At 55.9% G+C, this 14,810-nt stretch overlaps 1 protein-coding gene across 2 annotated transcripts; it reads right to left on the reverse strand.

The window, feature by feature from the left end:
* Positions 1-339: 339 nt before the first annotated feature.
* Positions 340-5,646, reverse strand: LOC102934596 (sulfotransferase 2B1-like). Of its 2 annotated transcripts, none has more exons than XM_037883028.1 (7): positions 5,584-5,646; positions 2,913-3,055; positions 2,166-2,374; positions 1,752-1,878; positions 1,325-1,419; positions 643-823; positions 340-449 (listed from the first exon to the last, which is right to left on the reverse strand). In XM_037883028.1, the coding sequence occupies exons 2-7, from the start codon at positions 3,046-3,048 to the stop codon at positions 340-342; spliced, it is 858 nt and encodes a 285-aa protein (XP_037738956.1). In that variant the 5' UTR covers positions 3,049-3,055; positions 5,584-5,646. The 2 variants fall into 2 exon arrangements, with proteins under 2 accessions (XP_037738956.1, XP_043391333.1); XM_043535398.1 differs by having other exon boundaries at positions 2,913-3,166; positions 5,584-5,631.
* Between the last annotated feature and the right edge of the window lie 9,164 nt (positions 5,647-14,810).

Consider the following 14,810-nt stretch of genomic DNA (forward strand, 5'->3'; position numbering starts at 1 on the left):
AATCCACTTGCTGGAAGGTTGCCACGTCACCTGGTTTTATTTCTTAGGATCCAGAGGCCTGACGCACAGGAACCCAAACTAGAGAGACACAGAGCAGGCTGCTCCTTGAGGCACCGAGGCTCAACTCCCACGCCATGCTCTCTTTAAATACACCTCAGATGAGCCCTGCCGTGTGCGCACTGGCCTCTGCTGGACACACGCCCCAGCCGGCTCTGCCTATTGCAGATGCGCTAGTGACGCTGCCCCAGGGGGCATCTCCCAGGGCACACTAAGCACAGCAGCACGTGGGTGGCGCAGGGCTGGTGTATTGCGGGCACAGACGTGGCGGGTGCAGGGCCGTCAGTCCCAGGGGAAGGTCATGCCCAGACCTTGCACCCGCTCCTGGTAAACAGTGTCGAATCGTTGGCTCTGCGCCTCCGAGAGATGGTTCCTCCAGTCGCCACAGATCCCTGCAAACCACAGGGGACATGATGTAGGGTATCCCTCACTCCCAACCCACAGCCCCTGCTCCCCAGTCCTGCCCCTGCAAGCTCTGCCCATGCCCCTCACTCCGGACTTGCAGCCCTGGGTCTCCCAGTCCTGCCTCATTCAGCTCTGCCAGTGCCCCTTAATCCTGGCCCGCAGCCCCCACCCTGGACTCACCTTTCCTCAAGAACTCCCCCTTCTGGTGGTCCATGTACTTGTCGTCCAACTGGGAGAAGTTGGACATTTTGTTCCCCTTCATGCCCTGGAAGGAGGCGTTCTCCACCACAGCGGCCACTTGCTCCTCACTCAGCTTCTTCCCCAGGAAGTGGCAGATTCTCCGCACGCTGCCCAGTGGATCCTGGGGGAGGCACCCACTTCCATGAAGGGTGGGATCTGGGGTGACTTTATTATGGTCATTGGGTGCCTCAGTTTCCCCACCTGCAAGGTACTGCTCCCCATTGGGTCCAGACAAACAGACACCTCTGAGGGCAGAGGGCCTTGGCCACAAGCCATGTCGGCTGCCTGGGGTGTGGTTAAGTGTGGGTTTAGCTCACAGGGACATAGGCTACATGTTGGCATGGCCCCAGGGGCGGGATTATATGTGGGCATAGCCACAGGGAGGGGCTACATGTGGGCATGGCCTCAGGCACAGGGTTAAGTGCAGGCATGTCCACATGTGGGCTTGGCCCCAGGGGGCAGGATTATATGTGGGCATAGCCACAGGGCGGTGTTATGTGCAGGGGTGTCCACAGGGATCGGTGTTATGTGAGGATGAGGCCTTAGGTCGGGGCTATGTGTGGGTGTCCTCAGGGGGGCGGAGTTATGTGTGGGCGTGGCCCAAAGGGCGGGGTTTCCCTACCTGCTGCAGCTCCTCGTAGGTGATGGGGAAGAAGTTCTCGTTGCCCTTCAGCCCCATCCAGCCGGTGACGTGGTCGAACCAGGAGCCATAGGGCACTGTGCAGGGGACAGTGGCATGGTGACCCCAGAGCCGGCTCCACCCGGCCCCTCCACCCTGGTGTAACGGGGACAGCAGGGGCCTGGGAGCTGGGACACCCGGGTTCCATCCTGCCACTGGGAGGAGAGTGGGGGCTGGAGGTCAGCGGTGTTTGCAGACCCCTGGTTGTGCTGCGGCTGTTTGGGGAGGGGGGCTCTGAGCTGTGCCAGGCCCTCGGCAAAGGGCTGGTCAGAGCTGGCTGGGGATGCACAAACTCGAAGCACTTGTGACTTGCTTGGAACCCAGGCGTCCGGCTCCAGAGTGGCCCCTGCGGGCCTGGGGTGCTGCTCACCATTCCCGCTCAGGAAGTCCTCGAGGAAGGAATCCAGTGAGCCAGGGTCCTTGAAAAGGCGCAGCAGCTTGGAGAAGTGGTAGAGCGAGACCAGGACGTCCTTGGGGCAGCGCAGGGTGTAGATGATCTGGGGGAGAGGTGGGGAGGGGGGGGTCACTGCTGGGGCGTCATGCTACCAATTGCGGGAGGCGGGTGCCAAGTGAACACAGTCATTAGCCACCCACTCTGGGCCGTCACTTCCCCACCCTCTCCGGAGGGAGAAGGAATCATCCCATCCCGCTGGCTGCACTTTCCCACGCCCACATTGGTGTAACTCACACCCAGCAGCAGCCCTGGATTCACCCCCCTCCTGATGCACAGCCCTTCCCGTGCCCCTCAATCCCGACCCACAGCCCCCACTCTCCCGCCTCTCACTTTGGCCTTGGAGTGCTGCAGGGACTTGGGGAAGAGCTGCACGGGGAGGTGGGAGCAGAGCAGCCGGGGCGGGGGGTATTTCAGGGCAGCCTTCAGCCCACCCTGGTTGTCCAGCCAGGGCGACCGCTCCCAGTTCAGCACGCTGCGCACCCAGCCGGGGTCCCCGTCACAATGGATCAGACTCAGAATCTCCAGCATCCAGTTAGTGCCTGGGGGTGAAAGGGTTAATGGGCCTGAAATAGTCCCTCGACTCACTGGGTCCCTCTCCGCTCCCAGAGCTGGGGAGAGAACCCAGGAGTCCTGGCTCCCAGAGCTTCTGCTTTAACCTACCAGCCTCCCTTTCCCAGATCTGGGGATCGGTCCCAGGAGCCTGGTTCCCAGCCCCCACACCATATTCACGGAGGTGAATTGACAGTGCTAAAATCCAAAGGTCTTGTTTTCCTGTGTCGGGGTCTCCTGGCCCTGCTGGCGGCTCTGGAGAAAGCCTGTGATCAGAGTGCTTCTGCAGAGAGCCAGCGTAGCACCAGGTGGGCGAGTTGGGCCCCAGGGAGCAGCCTGCTTTGTCTCGCTGGGGGTATGGGAGCCCGGGCTCTGACATCTAGGAAAGCAGGTCATATGATGTTGCAACCTTCCAGCTACTGGGTTTGGTGTTTCCATCTAATGTTCTTGTGAGTGTCAGGAACCCCCCGCCCCCCCCGCCCCCCCCCCCCCACACACACACTCCGCTTTGCCCCCGCTCTCCTCTACCTGACTTTGGGTAGGTGACGTTGAAGATGTCGTCATCCCGCACCTGGAATTCATTCTCCACATAGCTCAGCGCCGCGGTGGAGTAATTCAGACATGGGAACAGCAACCCCTTGTGGGTGAAGTATTCATCTGCCATGGCAAGGCTGGGACAGAGACAGACCTCCCAGCATCAGTGCTGGCCCCTGTGTGATACTAGGGGACATCGTGCTGTAAGGGTTCAGTAGGCGCTGTGGTGCAGGGAGCGGAGCACCGTGCTGCAGGGAGTAGGATGAGGCTGTTACTTGGCTGTCCCACCCCAGAGCCAGCTGCATCTCAGCAACAGTTGAGCCGATTCCGTGGCTTGTTCCCGGAATGACTGTAGGGCCCTTGCTGGTGGCTGTGGCCGGGACAACAGCCCGTGCTTGGGGTGGGAGCCCTCTGTGGGGTTCTGCAACAGGCCCAGGCTCTCTGCTCTCCCCCTAGCTACCTTCGTGCCTGGGCAGAGCCGGTGCCATTCAACCTTTGGAGGCCCTGCCGGGTGCTCCCTGCCCGGCACAGTGACATTTGGACCTGAGCTGAGCTGGCACCTTTAATCCCCCAGGGCACTGTGCCACTGCCCAGCTGTGTCAGGTGCCCGGTTCCTGGTGTGAGAGTGGAGGGGGCAGATGTGTGGCAGATCCTGTCATTCCCCCCCTCGCCCCCGGAGGGGTCGCTTTCATGGCAGCAGGTCATCAGCCTTGGGGGTGGGGGAACCATCCAGCCTGAGTCACCCCCCTTCCCTGCTCCACATCAACCCCTCCATGGGGAGCTGGGAGTTCAGGCTCCATGGCCCATTCAACAGCTCCACGAGGGCAGCCAACAGGGGGCGCCGATTAGTGCCCATTGTGGGTTTGGGTTTGCAGATGTCTCCACCCCAGGGATACAGCTAATCCCTGCCCTGCCTCTGCCTGACCCAGCCAGCCCTGCCCTGGAGCCAGATCAGAGCTGGCACCCTGGGGGGGAAAGGCCCTGTGTCCCATTAAGCCAGCCAGGCCCTGCCCTGGGACCGGATCAGAGCTGGCACCCTGGAGGGGAAAGGCCCCGTGTCCCACCAAGCCAGCCAGGCCCTGCCCTGGGGCCAGATCAGAGCTGGGAGCCCTGGAGGGGAACGCACCCATGGGCTCTCAGGCAGGGAGAGGGTCAGGCTGCGGACATGGGCCCCTGGGCACCGTCCCTGAGCTGTGTGTGTGCGGGGCGGGATGGGGGTATTTAAGAAGGGCCCTGCTGGATCAGCCCAGGGTCTATCTAGCCTGGGATCCTGTCTGACAATGTCCCACCCCCCGCCCCAGGATGCAGTTATGGAGTGAGCCTGCCGGCTTCTGGTGGTGAGAGGTTTAGGGACCCCCGGCACATGGGGCTGCGTCCTGCCCATCCTGGCTAGTGGCCAGCGAAGGTCCCGTCCTTCAGGTGCTCACCTCATGCTCCGTTGAACCCGTTACCACACGCCCGGCCAGCGAGGGGCCCAGCTTGCCAGTGTGCTGGGTGAAGGAGGGATCCTTTGCTTTGTCTTTGTTGGGCAACCCCTAGTCTTTGTGTTACTTGTCCCTAGTCACCTTCTCCACCCCAGGCAGGGTTCATAGACCTCTGTCATCCCCCCGCAGCCGTCTCTTCTCCCAGCTGAACAGTCCTGGGCTAGAATCTCCCCTCCCACGGAAGCTCTGCCATCCCCCTCAGCACTTTTGTTCCCCTTTTCTGCACCTTTTGCAAACCTCTGTATCCTTTCTGAGACGGGGCGACCAGCGCTGCCCGCAGTGCTCCAGCTGTGGGCGCACCCGGGCTTCATGGAGCCGAATTATGCTATTTGCTGTCTTAGTTTCTAGCCCTTTCATTCTGCAGTCAGTAGTGCTGCTATTTCCGAGCTGAGCTCCTTCCCAGCTCTTGGGGGGAGCCCTCTGGCTGGGGTGGGGGTGCTGTTCAATTTCTCAGTTTGCTCCAACCCTCCACCCTTGGTGGACTAGTCCCCCCAGCTGTCTGCCAGGCCTCCTGCTCCTGAGGGACTGAACCGACCTGGTGGGTTTTGCATCTTTAGAAAACTGCTTCTCCCCATGCTCCATGCCCAGCTGCCGGAGCCCGTCCGCTTTTCCCTTCTGCACCCCCAGTCAGCCCCGCTGGGATCTGACGTCCAGATTTGAACAGATCGTTTTGCCCCCACATGCCACCCTTGCTCTGCTCTCCAGCCTGGGCTGTTTTTCTGGGCCCCTGGCTGGCTCCTCAGCTTTGGGGGCACATCTAGGCTGAGCCGCTCCCAAGGTTGCCCTCGCGAATAGCCCTGGGAGTTGCTCTGGGCTTAGCTCCCCCGTGGGAGCGGGCAGGAGTCCTGTGTGAGGTCTGGGCGTCTCCCAGTCTGCGTCTGTAACCACACTGCAGTCACAGGCCAATTCCCCTCCTGCTGCCCGGGTGTAAATCAGGAGTGATGTCATTGCAGTCAGGGGGCCAGTTCCCCTCTCGCTGCCCCAGGGTAAATCAGGAGTGACCCCATTCCACTCACTAGGGCTGCCCCCGCAGCTCCCTGGGGTGGCTCTGGATTTGCCCCCAGCTCGGGCAGTGACTGGCTGCTGGGCAAGGGTCGGGATCGCCTCGGGGGCGCAGGGGGCTCTGGGCTGGGGACCGCCAGGGGTCTGGGAATTCGCAGGCACGGGGCTCAGGTACTCACGCCAGCTCCGACAGGTCTGCGCTGCCTCTGTCCCGGGCTCTGGCCCAGCCTCCCACCCCACCCTGGCCCTGGCATTAACCCTTCAGTGCCCAACCAGCCTGCGGGGGGGGGGGGGGACAGGATGTATGTGGCTCTGACCCTCTGCTGACCCCCAACATCCCGCCCTCCCCCCCCCCTGCTCTGTCCTCCCCCACCGCACTCTCAGCACCTGGGATTTCTGTTGCTTTCTTCCCCCTCCCGACAATCTCCACCTCCTGGCCCCCAGGTGTGTGGTAGATCGGGCCTCCCATGGCCCCGTTCCCCTCCTCAGGACGGGAGGGGGCAGAAAAGGCAGGGGGAGGGGAGCAAGGCAGGGGAGGGGCAGTGTGGGTATGGGGCGGGCCAGGGGGGGCTGCACTGGGGGTGGAATTGGGACGTCTCTGTTTTGTAGGGAGCCCCTGTGGGAATTTTCTTAACCCAGGAAATAACAACAGGACTTGGCGGTGCCCCATCCCAGCTCAGACCCCCTCCCCTGGCTCCCAGCCCCCCAACTATGGCCCAGCCCCTTCCCCAGGCTCCCAGCCCCCTCCTCCAGCTCTGAGTGCCTCAACCATGACCCAGCCCCCTCCTCCCTCTCCCAGTTCACAATCCCCTCCACCGCTCCCCCTGCTCCCAGCCCCAAAATCACAGCCCAGGCCCCTCCTCCTCCCTACTCTGCTCTCAGCCCCCCACCAGTCACAGCCCAGCCCCCTTCTCCCTACCCAGCTTCCAGCGCCTCCCCCACAGCTCACCCCGCACTATTCTCTACCCAGCTTCCAGTTGCCCTCCCGCTTCCTATGTTAAAAACCAAAGGCAGGTGCAGCATAGAAGAGCTGGTGCAACAGTGTGTTCTCAGGGCCTCAGCAGGCTAGTGCCCTTGTGTAAATCTGGAGTAAATCCATTGGAGTCACTGGGGCCAATCCCCCTCTCGCTCACCCCGTCTCTTATCTCACTCTCCCTGCCCCCAATTCCACTCTTCTGCCCATGGTTGGGCCCATCCATCCCGCCCATCCCCAGGGCTGAGAACCCCCCATCTGATGGCTGTGCTGAGAACTCAAAGGGTTAAAGCAGGGCCAGACCCACCCCTGCTCCCGCTTGGCTGGGTGGAATCAGACCCCCTGGGTTCCCTGTGCTGGGAAAATGGCTCCTATGCCGAGCTCTGGGCTGGGCATCAGCCCCAGAGCCCCGTGAATCCCCAGGCCAAAAGCCAAGCCCAGCTGGGACCCAGTCACGGGGCTGGGGGCTGCCTCCCCTGGCAATGCAGAGTGACGGTGCTGCCTGAAATCCCCTTAACTCTGCCCTAGATCTATAGGTGCTGGAACTAGCAGTGCGGGGGTGCTGTCGCCCTCTTACCCCGTTTCCCCCGCCACATCTTGAAGTGGTTTCCCTTATATCCAGGGTTTACAGTCTGGTTCAGTGGCTCTCAGCACCCCCACCGTACAAACTGATCCAGCTCCGCTGCCTGGATCCCAGCCCAGACTTGGTCCAATGTGTCCTGCGCTTTACGGGATGGACACATGGAGTTATAGTGGCAGGGGCAGCATGGTGCAACCCAGAGAGCCCAGGAGTGGGACCCAGGATTCCTCGGTTCTATCCCCAGCTCTGGGCAGGGAGTGGGGTTTAGTGCTTAGAGTGGGGGGCTGGGAGCCAGGACTCCTGGGTTCTAGCCCCACCTCTGGGAGAGGAGTGGGGTCTAGTGGTTAGCGTGGGGGTACGCCTGGGAACCAGGACTCCTGGGTTCTATCCTGACCTCTGCTCAAGCCTCCTTATGATTTTGTGCACAAAATCTGTCCCTCAGTGGCCCCCTTTCTGCAATGGGGCTGCTGCGTAGAGCCTGGAGAGCAAGGGTGACCCTGCTCCTCATGAGTAAGAGACCAAAGAATGATACAATTCCCTGACAACAAGCTGCATTGGCACCCAGACGGCTGAGCGCAGCAGCCCCCCCTCTGGAGAGCAGGCGCTGAAGGGTTCAGATTTTGCCAACTGACTCTTCTGCTAAGCAGGATTGTGGGAGGTTTGCGAGGGTGCACGTGGCCACAGCACAAGCCACAGGGCAGGGAGGGGGGTGGCCTCCAGCTCCTGGTGTGGTGTTGGGGGGCTGGATTGGCTGGGGGAGAGATTGTCTCTGCACTGGCTGGGGGTGCGGGGGCTCCCCCTGGGTGCGTAATGATGGAAAGAGGTGCATGGGGGATGCTGGGTGCCTCACTTCACCTCAGCCTTGTGTCAGGAGCAGGACCGGGGGGCTGGGCAGCAGTGAGCTGGGAGAGGAGCGCGGCCTGTGACTTGTGGGTTGGGCATCGGGGTTTGTTCCACAGTTTTAATGATCACGGAGGCTGGCAGCCCAGACGCTGCCATGCCAAGGGCCTGAGCCGCACATGGAGCTTGTCCAGAGCATTTTTTGTCACTGGTAGGGAAACTGAGACACGGGGCTGTCATAAATATAAAGGGAAGGGTAAACACCTTTAAATCCCTCCTGGCCAGAGGAAAACCCCTTTCACCTGTAAAGGGTTAAGAAGCTAGGATAACCTCACTGGCATCTGACCAAAATGACCAATGAGGAGACAAGATACTTTCAAAAGCTGGAGGGGGGAGAAACAAAGGGTCTCTCTGTCTGTGTGATGCTTTTACCGGGAACAGAACAGGAATGGAGTCTTAGAACTTAGTAAGTAATCTAGTTAGAGATGCGTTAGATTCTGATTTGTTTAAATGGCTGATAAAATAAGTTGTGCTGAATGGAATGGAGATTCCTGTTTTTGTATCTTTCTGTAACTTAAGGTTTTGCCTAGAGGGATTCTCTCTGTTTTGAATCTGATTACCCTGTAAGGTATTTACCATTCTGATTTTACAGAGGTGATTCTTTTTACTTTTTCTTCAATTAAAATTCTTCTTTTAAGAACCTGATTCCTTTTTCATTGTTCTTAAGATCCAAGGGTTTGTGTCTGTGTTCACCTATGCAAATTGGTGAGGATTTTTATCAAGCCTTCCCCAAGAAAGGGGGTGTACGGCTTGGGGGGATTCTGGGGAGAAAGACGTTTCCAAGCGGGCTCTTTCCTTGTTATATATTTATTAGACGCTTCGTGGTGGCAGCAATAAAGTCCAAGGGCAAAAGGTAAAATAGTTTGTACCTTGGGGAAGTTTAACCTAAGTTGGTAAAAATAAGCTTAGGGGGTTTTCATGCAGGTCCCCACATCTGTACCCTAGAGTTCAGAGTGGGGAAGGAACCTTGACATGGTGGCAGAGCGGTGGGATCATTTTGAGATCAATTTGAGATTTTTTGGGGGATCACTTTGAACCAGAAGCAAATATTTTAAAAGGACATTTTTTTTCCTTTGGGCTGCTGGAAAGCAGGTTTTCGGCTGAAAGCAGTTAGAGTTTTTTTGTCTCTGCCTGGTGGCCAGAGCAGAGACAAAAGGGAATTGTCTTTTTTGAGCTGGAGTTTTCTCTACCTAAAGGCAGGGTAGTTAACAAGTTTTTCACAGACCTGAAGAGGTTTGTTTTTTTTTAGCTAGGAGCAACTAGAGGGTTTTTCTGTCTATTTGCCCGGAGACAAAGGATTTTTCTGTAGGCTGAGAATAACTATCAGAGAACATAGGTATCATATTACAGCACAGCAAAATTTTACAAGCCAAGTTTTTTGGTTTTTTTAACTCTCAGGTATAAAGTTAGTTAAAAACAGAGAGGCTAAAATGACAGAATCCAAGGGGGAAAAAGACAAAGAGGCTGCCCACAGGAGAGCTATGGAGGTAAAGGAAAAAGAATGGATGCCTAAGGACCACATGAACAAGTATGAACTGTTTAAAACCAAGGCGAGAGTCAGAATGGGGCTAACACCCGAGCATTCCCATCGGGGGTTCAGAGCCCTAAGGTGGAAACCAGACGTGTCATTTACCCGACATGCCTACCACGTTGTGAAACACTGGGATGCCTGGATATCAGGAGCAAGTGTTAAATCTGCAGAAGATTTGCCCTTCCTAATGCAAATGGAACAGTTCTTAGAGGGTGTTCCTGAGGAAATAGAAAGATACATCCTTGATGGGAAGCCCAAAACTGTAATCGAGGTGGGGGAGATTGGAGCCAAATGGGTGGAGGTGGCAGAGAAGAAAAAAACTGGTTGCAGTTGGAGTGGACACCAGAAGGGACAACCTCAGACCACACCCTACTACCAGGGGCAGCCCAAGGCCCCACCTACCCCCCAAAGAACCCTCCAGACACTTTATCGTCCCGCCACACCGTTCTCCAGCAACCCACCTCGCCCCAGTGACCCATCAGCTGGACAATGTTTTAAATGTAACGAGCCGGGGCATGTAAAGGCCAACTGCCCCAAGAACCCCAACAGATTACAGTTCATTGCACCGAAATCACACCAGAGGTCCGCAGGCCCAGATGCCTCCCAGATACCCTCGGAGCGGAGGGAAACTGTGAGTGTGGGCGGGAAGAAGGTCACCGCATGGAGGGCCACCGGAGCACAAGTATCAGTTATCCATGCTTCCTTAGTGGATCCCAATTTAATCAACTAAACTGGGAGGAGTGGTAGATACGCTGGAGGGGAGGGATAGGATACAGAAGGACCTAGACAAATTGGAGGATTGGGCCAAAAGAAATCTAATGAGGTTCAATAAGGATAAGTGCAGGGTCCTGCACTTAGGATGGAAGAATCCAATGCACCGCTACAGACTAGGGACCGAATGGCTAGGCAGCAGTTCTGCGGAAAAGGACCTAGGGGTGACAGTGGACGAGAAGCTGGATATGAGTCAGCAGTGTGCCCTTGTTGCCAAGAAGGCCAATGGCATTTTGGGATGTATAAGTAGGGGCATAGCGAGCAGATCGAGGGACGTGATCGTTCCCCTCTATTCGACACTGGTGAGGCCTCATCTGGAGTACTGTGTCCAGTTTTGGGCCCCACACTACAAGAAGGATGTGGATAAATTGGAAAGAGTCCAGCGAAGGGCAACAAAAATGATTAGGGGTCTAGAGCACATGACTTATGAGGAGAGGCTGAGGGAGCTGGGATTGTTTAGTCTGCAGAAGAGAAGAATGAGGGGGGATTTGATAGCTGCTTTCAACTACCTGAAAGGGGGTTCCAAAGAGGATGGCTCTAGACTGTTCTCAATGGTAGCAGATGACAGAACGAGGAGTAATGGTCTCAAGTTGCAATGGGGGAGGTTTAGATTGGATATTAGGAAAAACTTTTTCACTAAGAGGGTGGTGAAACACTGGAATGCGTTACCTAGGGAGGTGGTAGAATCTCCTTCCTTAGAGGTTTTTAAGGTCAGGCTTGACAAAGCCCTGGCTGGGATGATTTAACTGGGACTTGGTCCTGCTTTGAGCAGGGGGTTGGACTAGATGACCTTCTGGGGTCCCTTCCAACCCTGATATTCTATGATTCTATGATTCTATGAACCCAGAGATCCAAGTGATGATTCAACCCTTCAAGTCCAACTCTTTCAATTTGCCTACAGCCAAGTTGCCTGTCCAGTACAAGGGCTGGTCAGGAATGTGGACTTTTGCGATCTATGATGATTATCCCATCCCCATGCTGTTGGGGGAAGACTTGGCCAATCATGTGAAGCTAGCCAAGAGGGTGGGAATGGTCACCTGCAGCCAGGCTAAGCAAGCTGTCATGCCTAGCTCTGTTCCGGAAACTTCTACCAGGACCCGGTCAGAGGTGATGGACCCGGTCCCCATGCCAACGTCTGCAACAGCAGTAGTGGATCCAGTCCCAGAGACCCAGACAGAGCCAGTCCCAGAACGGGAACCAGCAGCAGCAAATAACCCTACACCAGAGGCTCAGCCGGAGCCTGAACCCCAACATAGTGCCCCAGCGGAGAGCGGTTCACAGTCAACGGAAACAGCCCCATCCCCTACATCGCTTCCAGAGAGACCCAGCCTAGGTCCACAATCCAATGAGGAACTGATGTCTCCAGCATCAAGGGAACAGTTCCAGACCGAACAGGAAGCAGATGAAAGCCTCCAGAGAGCTTAGACGGCGGCACGGAGCAACCCACCGCCTCTCAGATCTTCTAATCGATCCAGGTTTGTTGTGGAAAGAGGATTTTTATACAAGGAAACTCTTTCTGGTGGACACCAGGAAGACTGGCATCCTCAGAGACAGTTGGTAGTTCCAACTAAATACCGGGCCAAGCTCTTGAGCTTAGCCCACGATCATCCTAGTGGCCATGCTGGGGTGAACAGGACCAAAGACCGTTTGGGGAGGTCATTCCACTGGGAGGGAATGGGCAAGGATGTCTCTACCTATGTCCGGTCTTGTGAGGTATGCCAAAGAGTGGGAAAACCCCAAGACCAGGTCAAAGCCCCTCTCCAGCCACTCCCCATCATTGAGGTTCCATTTCAGCGAGTAGCTGTGGATATTCTGGGTCCTTTTCCAAAAAAGACACCCAGAGGAAAGCAGTACATACTGACTTTCATGGATTTTGCCACCCGATGGCCGGAAGCAGTAGCTCTAAGCAACACCAGGGCTAAAAGTGTGTGCCAGGCACTAGCAGACATTTTTGCCAGGGTAGGTTGGCCCTCCAACATCCTCACAGATGCAGGAACTAATTTCCTGGCAGGAACTATGGAAAGCCTTTGGGAAGCTCATGGGGTGAATCACTTGGTTGCCACCCCTTACCATCATCAAACAAAAGGCCTGGTGGAGAAATTTCATGGGACTTTGGGGGCCATGATACGTAAATTTGTAAATGAGCACTCCAATGATTGGGACCTAGTGTTGCAGCAGTTGCTCTTTGCGTACAGAGCTGTACCACATCCCAGTTTAGGGTTTTCACCATTTGAACTTGTATATGGCCGCAAAGTTAAGGGGCCATTACAGTTGGTAAAGCAGCAATGGGAGGGCTTTACACCTTCTCCAGGAACTAACATTCTGGACTTTGTAACCAACCTACAAAACACCCTCCAAACCTCTCTAGCCCTTGCTAAAGAAAACCTACAGGATGCTCAAAAAAAGCAAAAAGCCTGGTATGCTAAACATGCCAGAGAGCGTTCCTTCAAAGTAGGGGACCAGGTCATGGTCTTAAAGGCGCTCCAGGCCCATAAAATGGAAGCCTCATGGGAAGGGCCATTCACGGTCCAGGAGCGCCTGGGAGCTGTTAATTATCTCATAGCATTCCCCACCTCCAACCGAAAGCCTAAGGTGTACCATATTAATTCTCTAAAGCCCTTTTATTCCAGAGAATTAAAGGTGTGTCAGTTTACAGCCCAGGGAGGAGATGACACTGAGTGGCCTGAAGGTGTCTACTACGAAGGGAAAAGTGCTGGTGCTAGGATAACCTCGCTGGCATCTGACCAAAATGACCAATGAGGAGACAAGATACTTTCAAAGCCTGAGGGGGGAGAAACAAAGGGTCTCTCTGTCTGTGTGAGGTTTTTGCTGGGAACAGAACAGGAATGGAGTCTTAGAATTTAGTAAGTAATCTAGCTCGATATGCATTAGAGTCTGTTTTGTTTAAATGGCTGATAAAATAAGCTGTGCTGAATGGAATGTATACTCCTGTTTTTGTGTCTTTTTGTAACTTAAGGTTTTGCCTGGAGGGATTCTCTATGTTTTGAATTTGATTACCCTGTAAGGTATTTACCATCCTGATTTTACAGAGGTGATTCTTTTACTTTTTCTTCAATTAAAATTCTTCTGTTAAGAACCTGATGGCTTTTTTCCTTGTTCTTAAGATCCAAGGATTTGGGTCCGTGTTTACCTATGCAAATTGGTGAGGATTTTTATCAAGCCTTCCCCAGGAAAGGGGGTGTAGGGTTTGGGGAGGATTTTGGAGGGAAAGACGTTTCCAAGCGGGCTCTTTCACTGTTATATATTTGTTAGACGCTTGGTGGTGGCAGCAATAAAGTCCAAGGGCAAAAGGTAAAATAGTTTGTACCTTGGGGAAGTTTTAACCTAAGCTGATAAAAATAAGCTTAGGGGGTTTTTCATGCAGGTCCCCACATCTGTACCCTAGAGTTCAGAGTGGGGAAGGAACCTTGACGGGGCAAAGTCATAACTCGGCCAAGCTCACCCATCGTCCCTCACCGACCCTGGGTGAAAGTGTGACAAAGTGGGGGTTTCCCTTGTGATGTTGTATGTGAGCCTTACTGTTTTGTATGAATAGTGTGTGTGTCAGTTTCCCCGTGTATTGCATCAGTGCCTAGGTGGTGGGAATAAGGGTGTGTGACTTTTGCTGAAGCCCTGGGGACAGGTGAAGAGGCTCCAGCTGCCCGCACATAAGCGGTGGCAGTTGCCCTTCATAACCTGAGACCCAGGACGGGGATGTGACCAGGTGACACTTTGCCTGGGATGCAAGACAAAGACCGGAGGAGGGACAGTGGGCATGTCAGAGGCTGGGTCCCTGGGCAGTCTGCTGTTGGGGACTCAGAGCGGGGAGTCCAGGGCATCCAGCCCGAGGTGCCCCCAAATTGGACTTTGCTGAAAGTCACTGATTCCTGTGCTAACAAGCTCTGTCCTACGCTGTGTTCCTGTCGACTCATAAACCTTCTGTTTTACACTGGCTGAGAGGCACAGCTGGCTATAGAGTGGGGGTGCAGGGCCCTCTAGCTTCCCCAGGGGTCCCAACCAGTGGACCCACCCAGGGGAAGTGCAGGGTGTGAACAGGGGTGCTGAATGCTCCGAGGTCAGACCAGGAAGGCCGAAGCCAAGGAGGCTTTTTGCTCTGGACAGCAAGCCCTGAGGGAAGTCCCAGCACCCCAGAGTCCTAGCTGGCTTCATACAGAGCAGTTCCAGAGCATCGGACCTGTGACTCCAGCACAGAGAGGGATTAACCTTTGGCCCAGTCAGTGATTAACCGGGGGGATTCTGCAGCAGACGGCTCTCAAAAGGATTGTGGGGCCGTTCTGTGGCCTGCGCGAGGCCAGGGGGGCCGGACTAACTGATCCCATTAGGCCCTGCTGGCCTTGCACTCTCTGAAGGCAGACGAGGGAAACTTTAAGCGGCGATCCGGGCTAGCCCCGTATCATGGCAGAGCCGAGGACATGGGCTGAGCGAAGGGCCATAGGGCAGTTGGTGCGAGGCAAGGCTGTCTCGGCACCCGGCTGCCTGGCAGGTGGGAACTTGGGACAGCCGCCTGCCTCCGTCCCCAGTCCACAGCGATGAACCCCTGGGCCCCCACTGGCCAAGGCCTCAGCTGCCAGGGTTAGTGACCTCCTCAGCAAATGTGCTCTGGAGCCGCGGGGGGGGAGTCCCAGACGTG

Source organism: Chelonia mydas, chromosome 24 (assembly GCF_015237465.2).
Source record: "Chelonia mydas isolate rCheMyd1 chromosome 24, rCheMyd1.pri.v2, whole genome shotgun sequence".
Classification (NCBI taxonomy): domain Eukaryota; kingdom Metazoa; phylum Chordata; order Testudines; family Cheloniidae; genus Chelonia; species Chelonia mydas.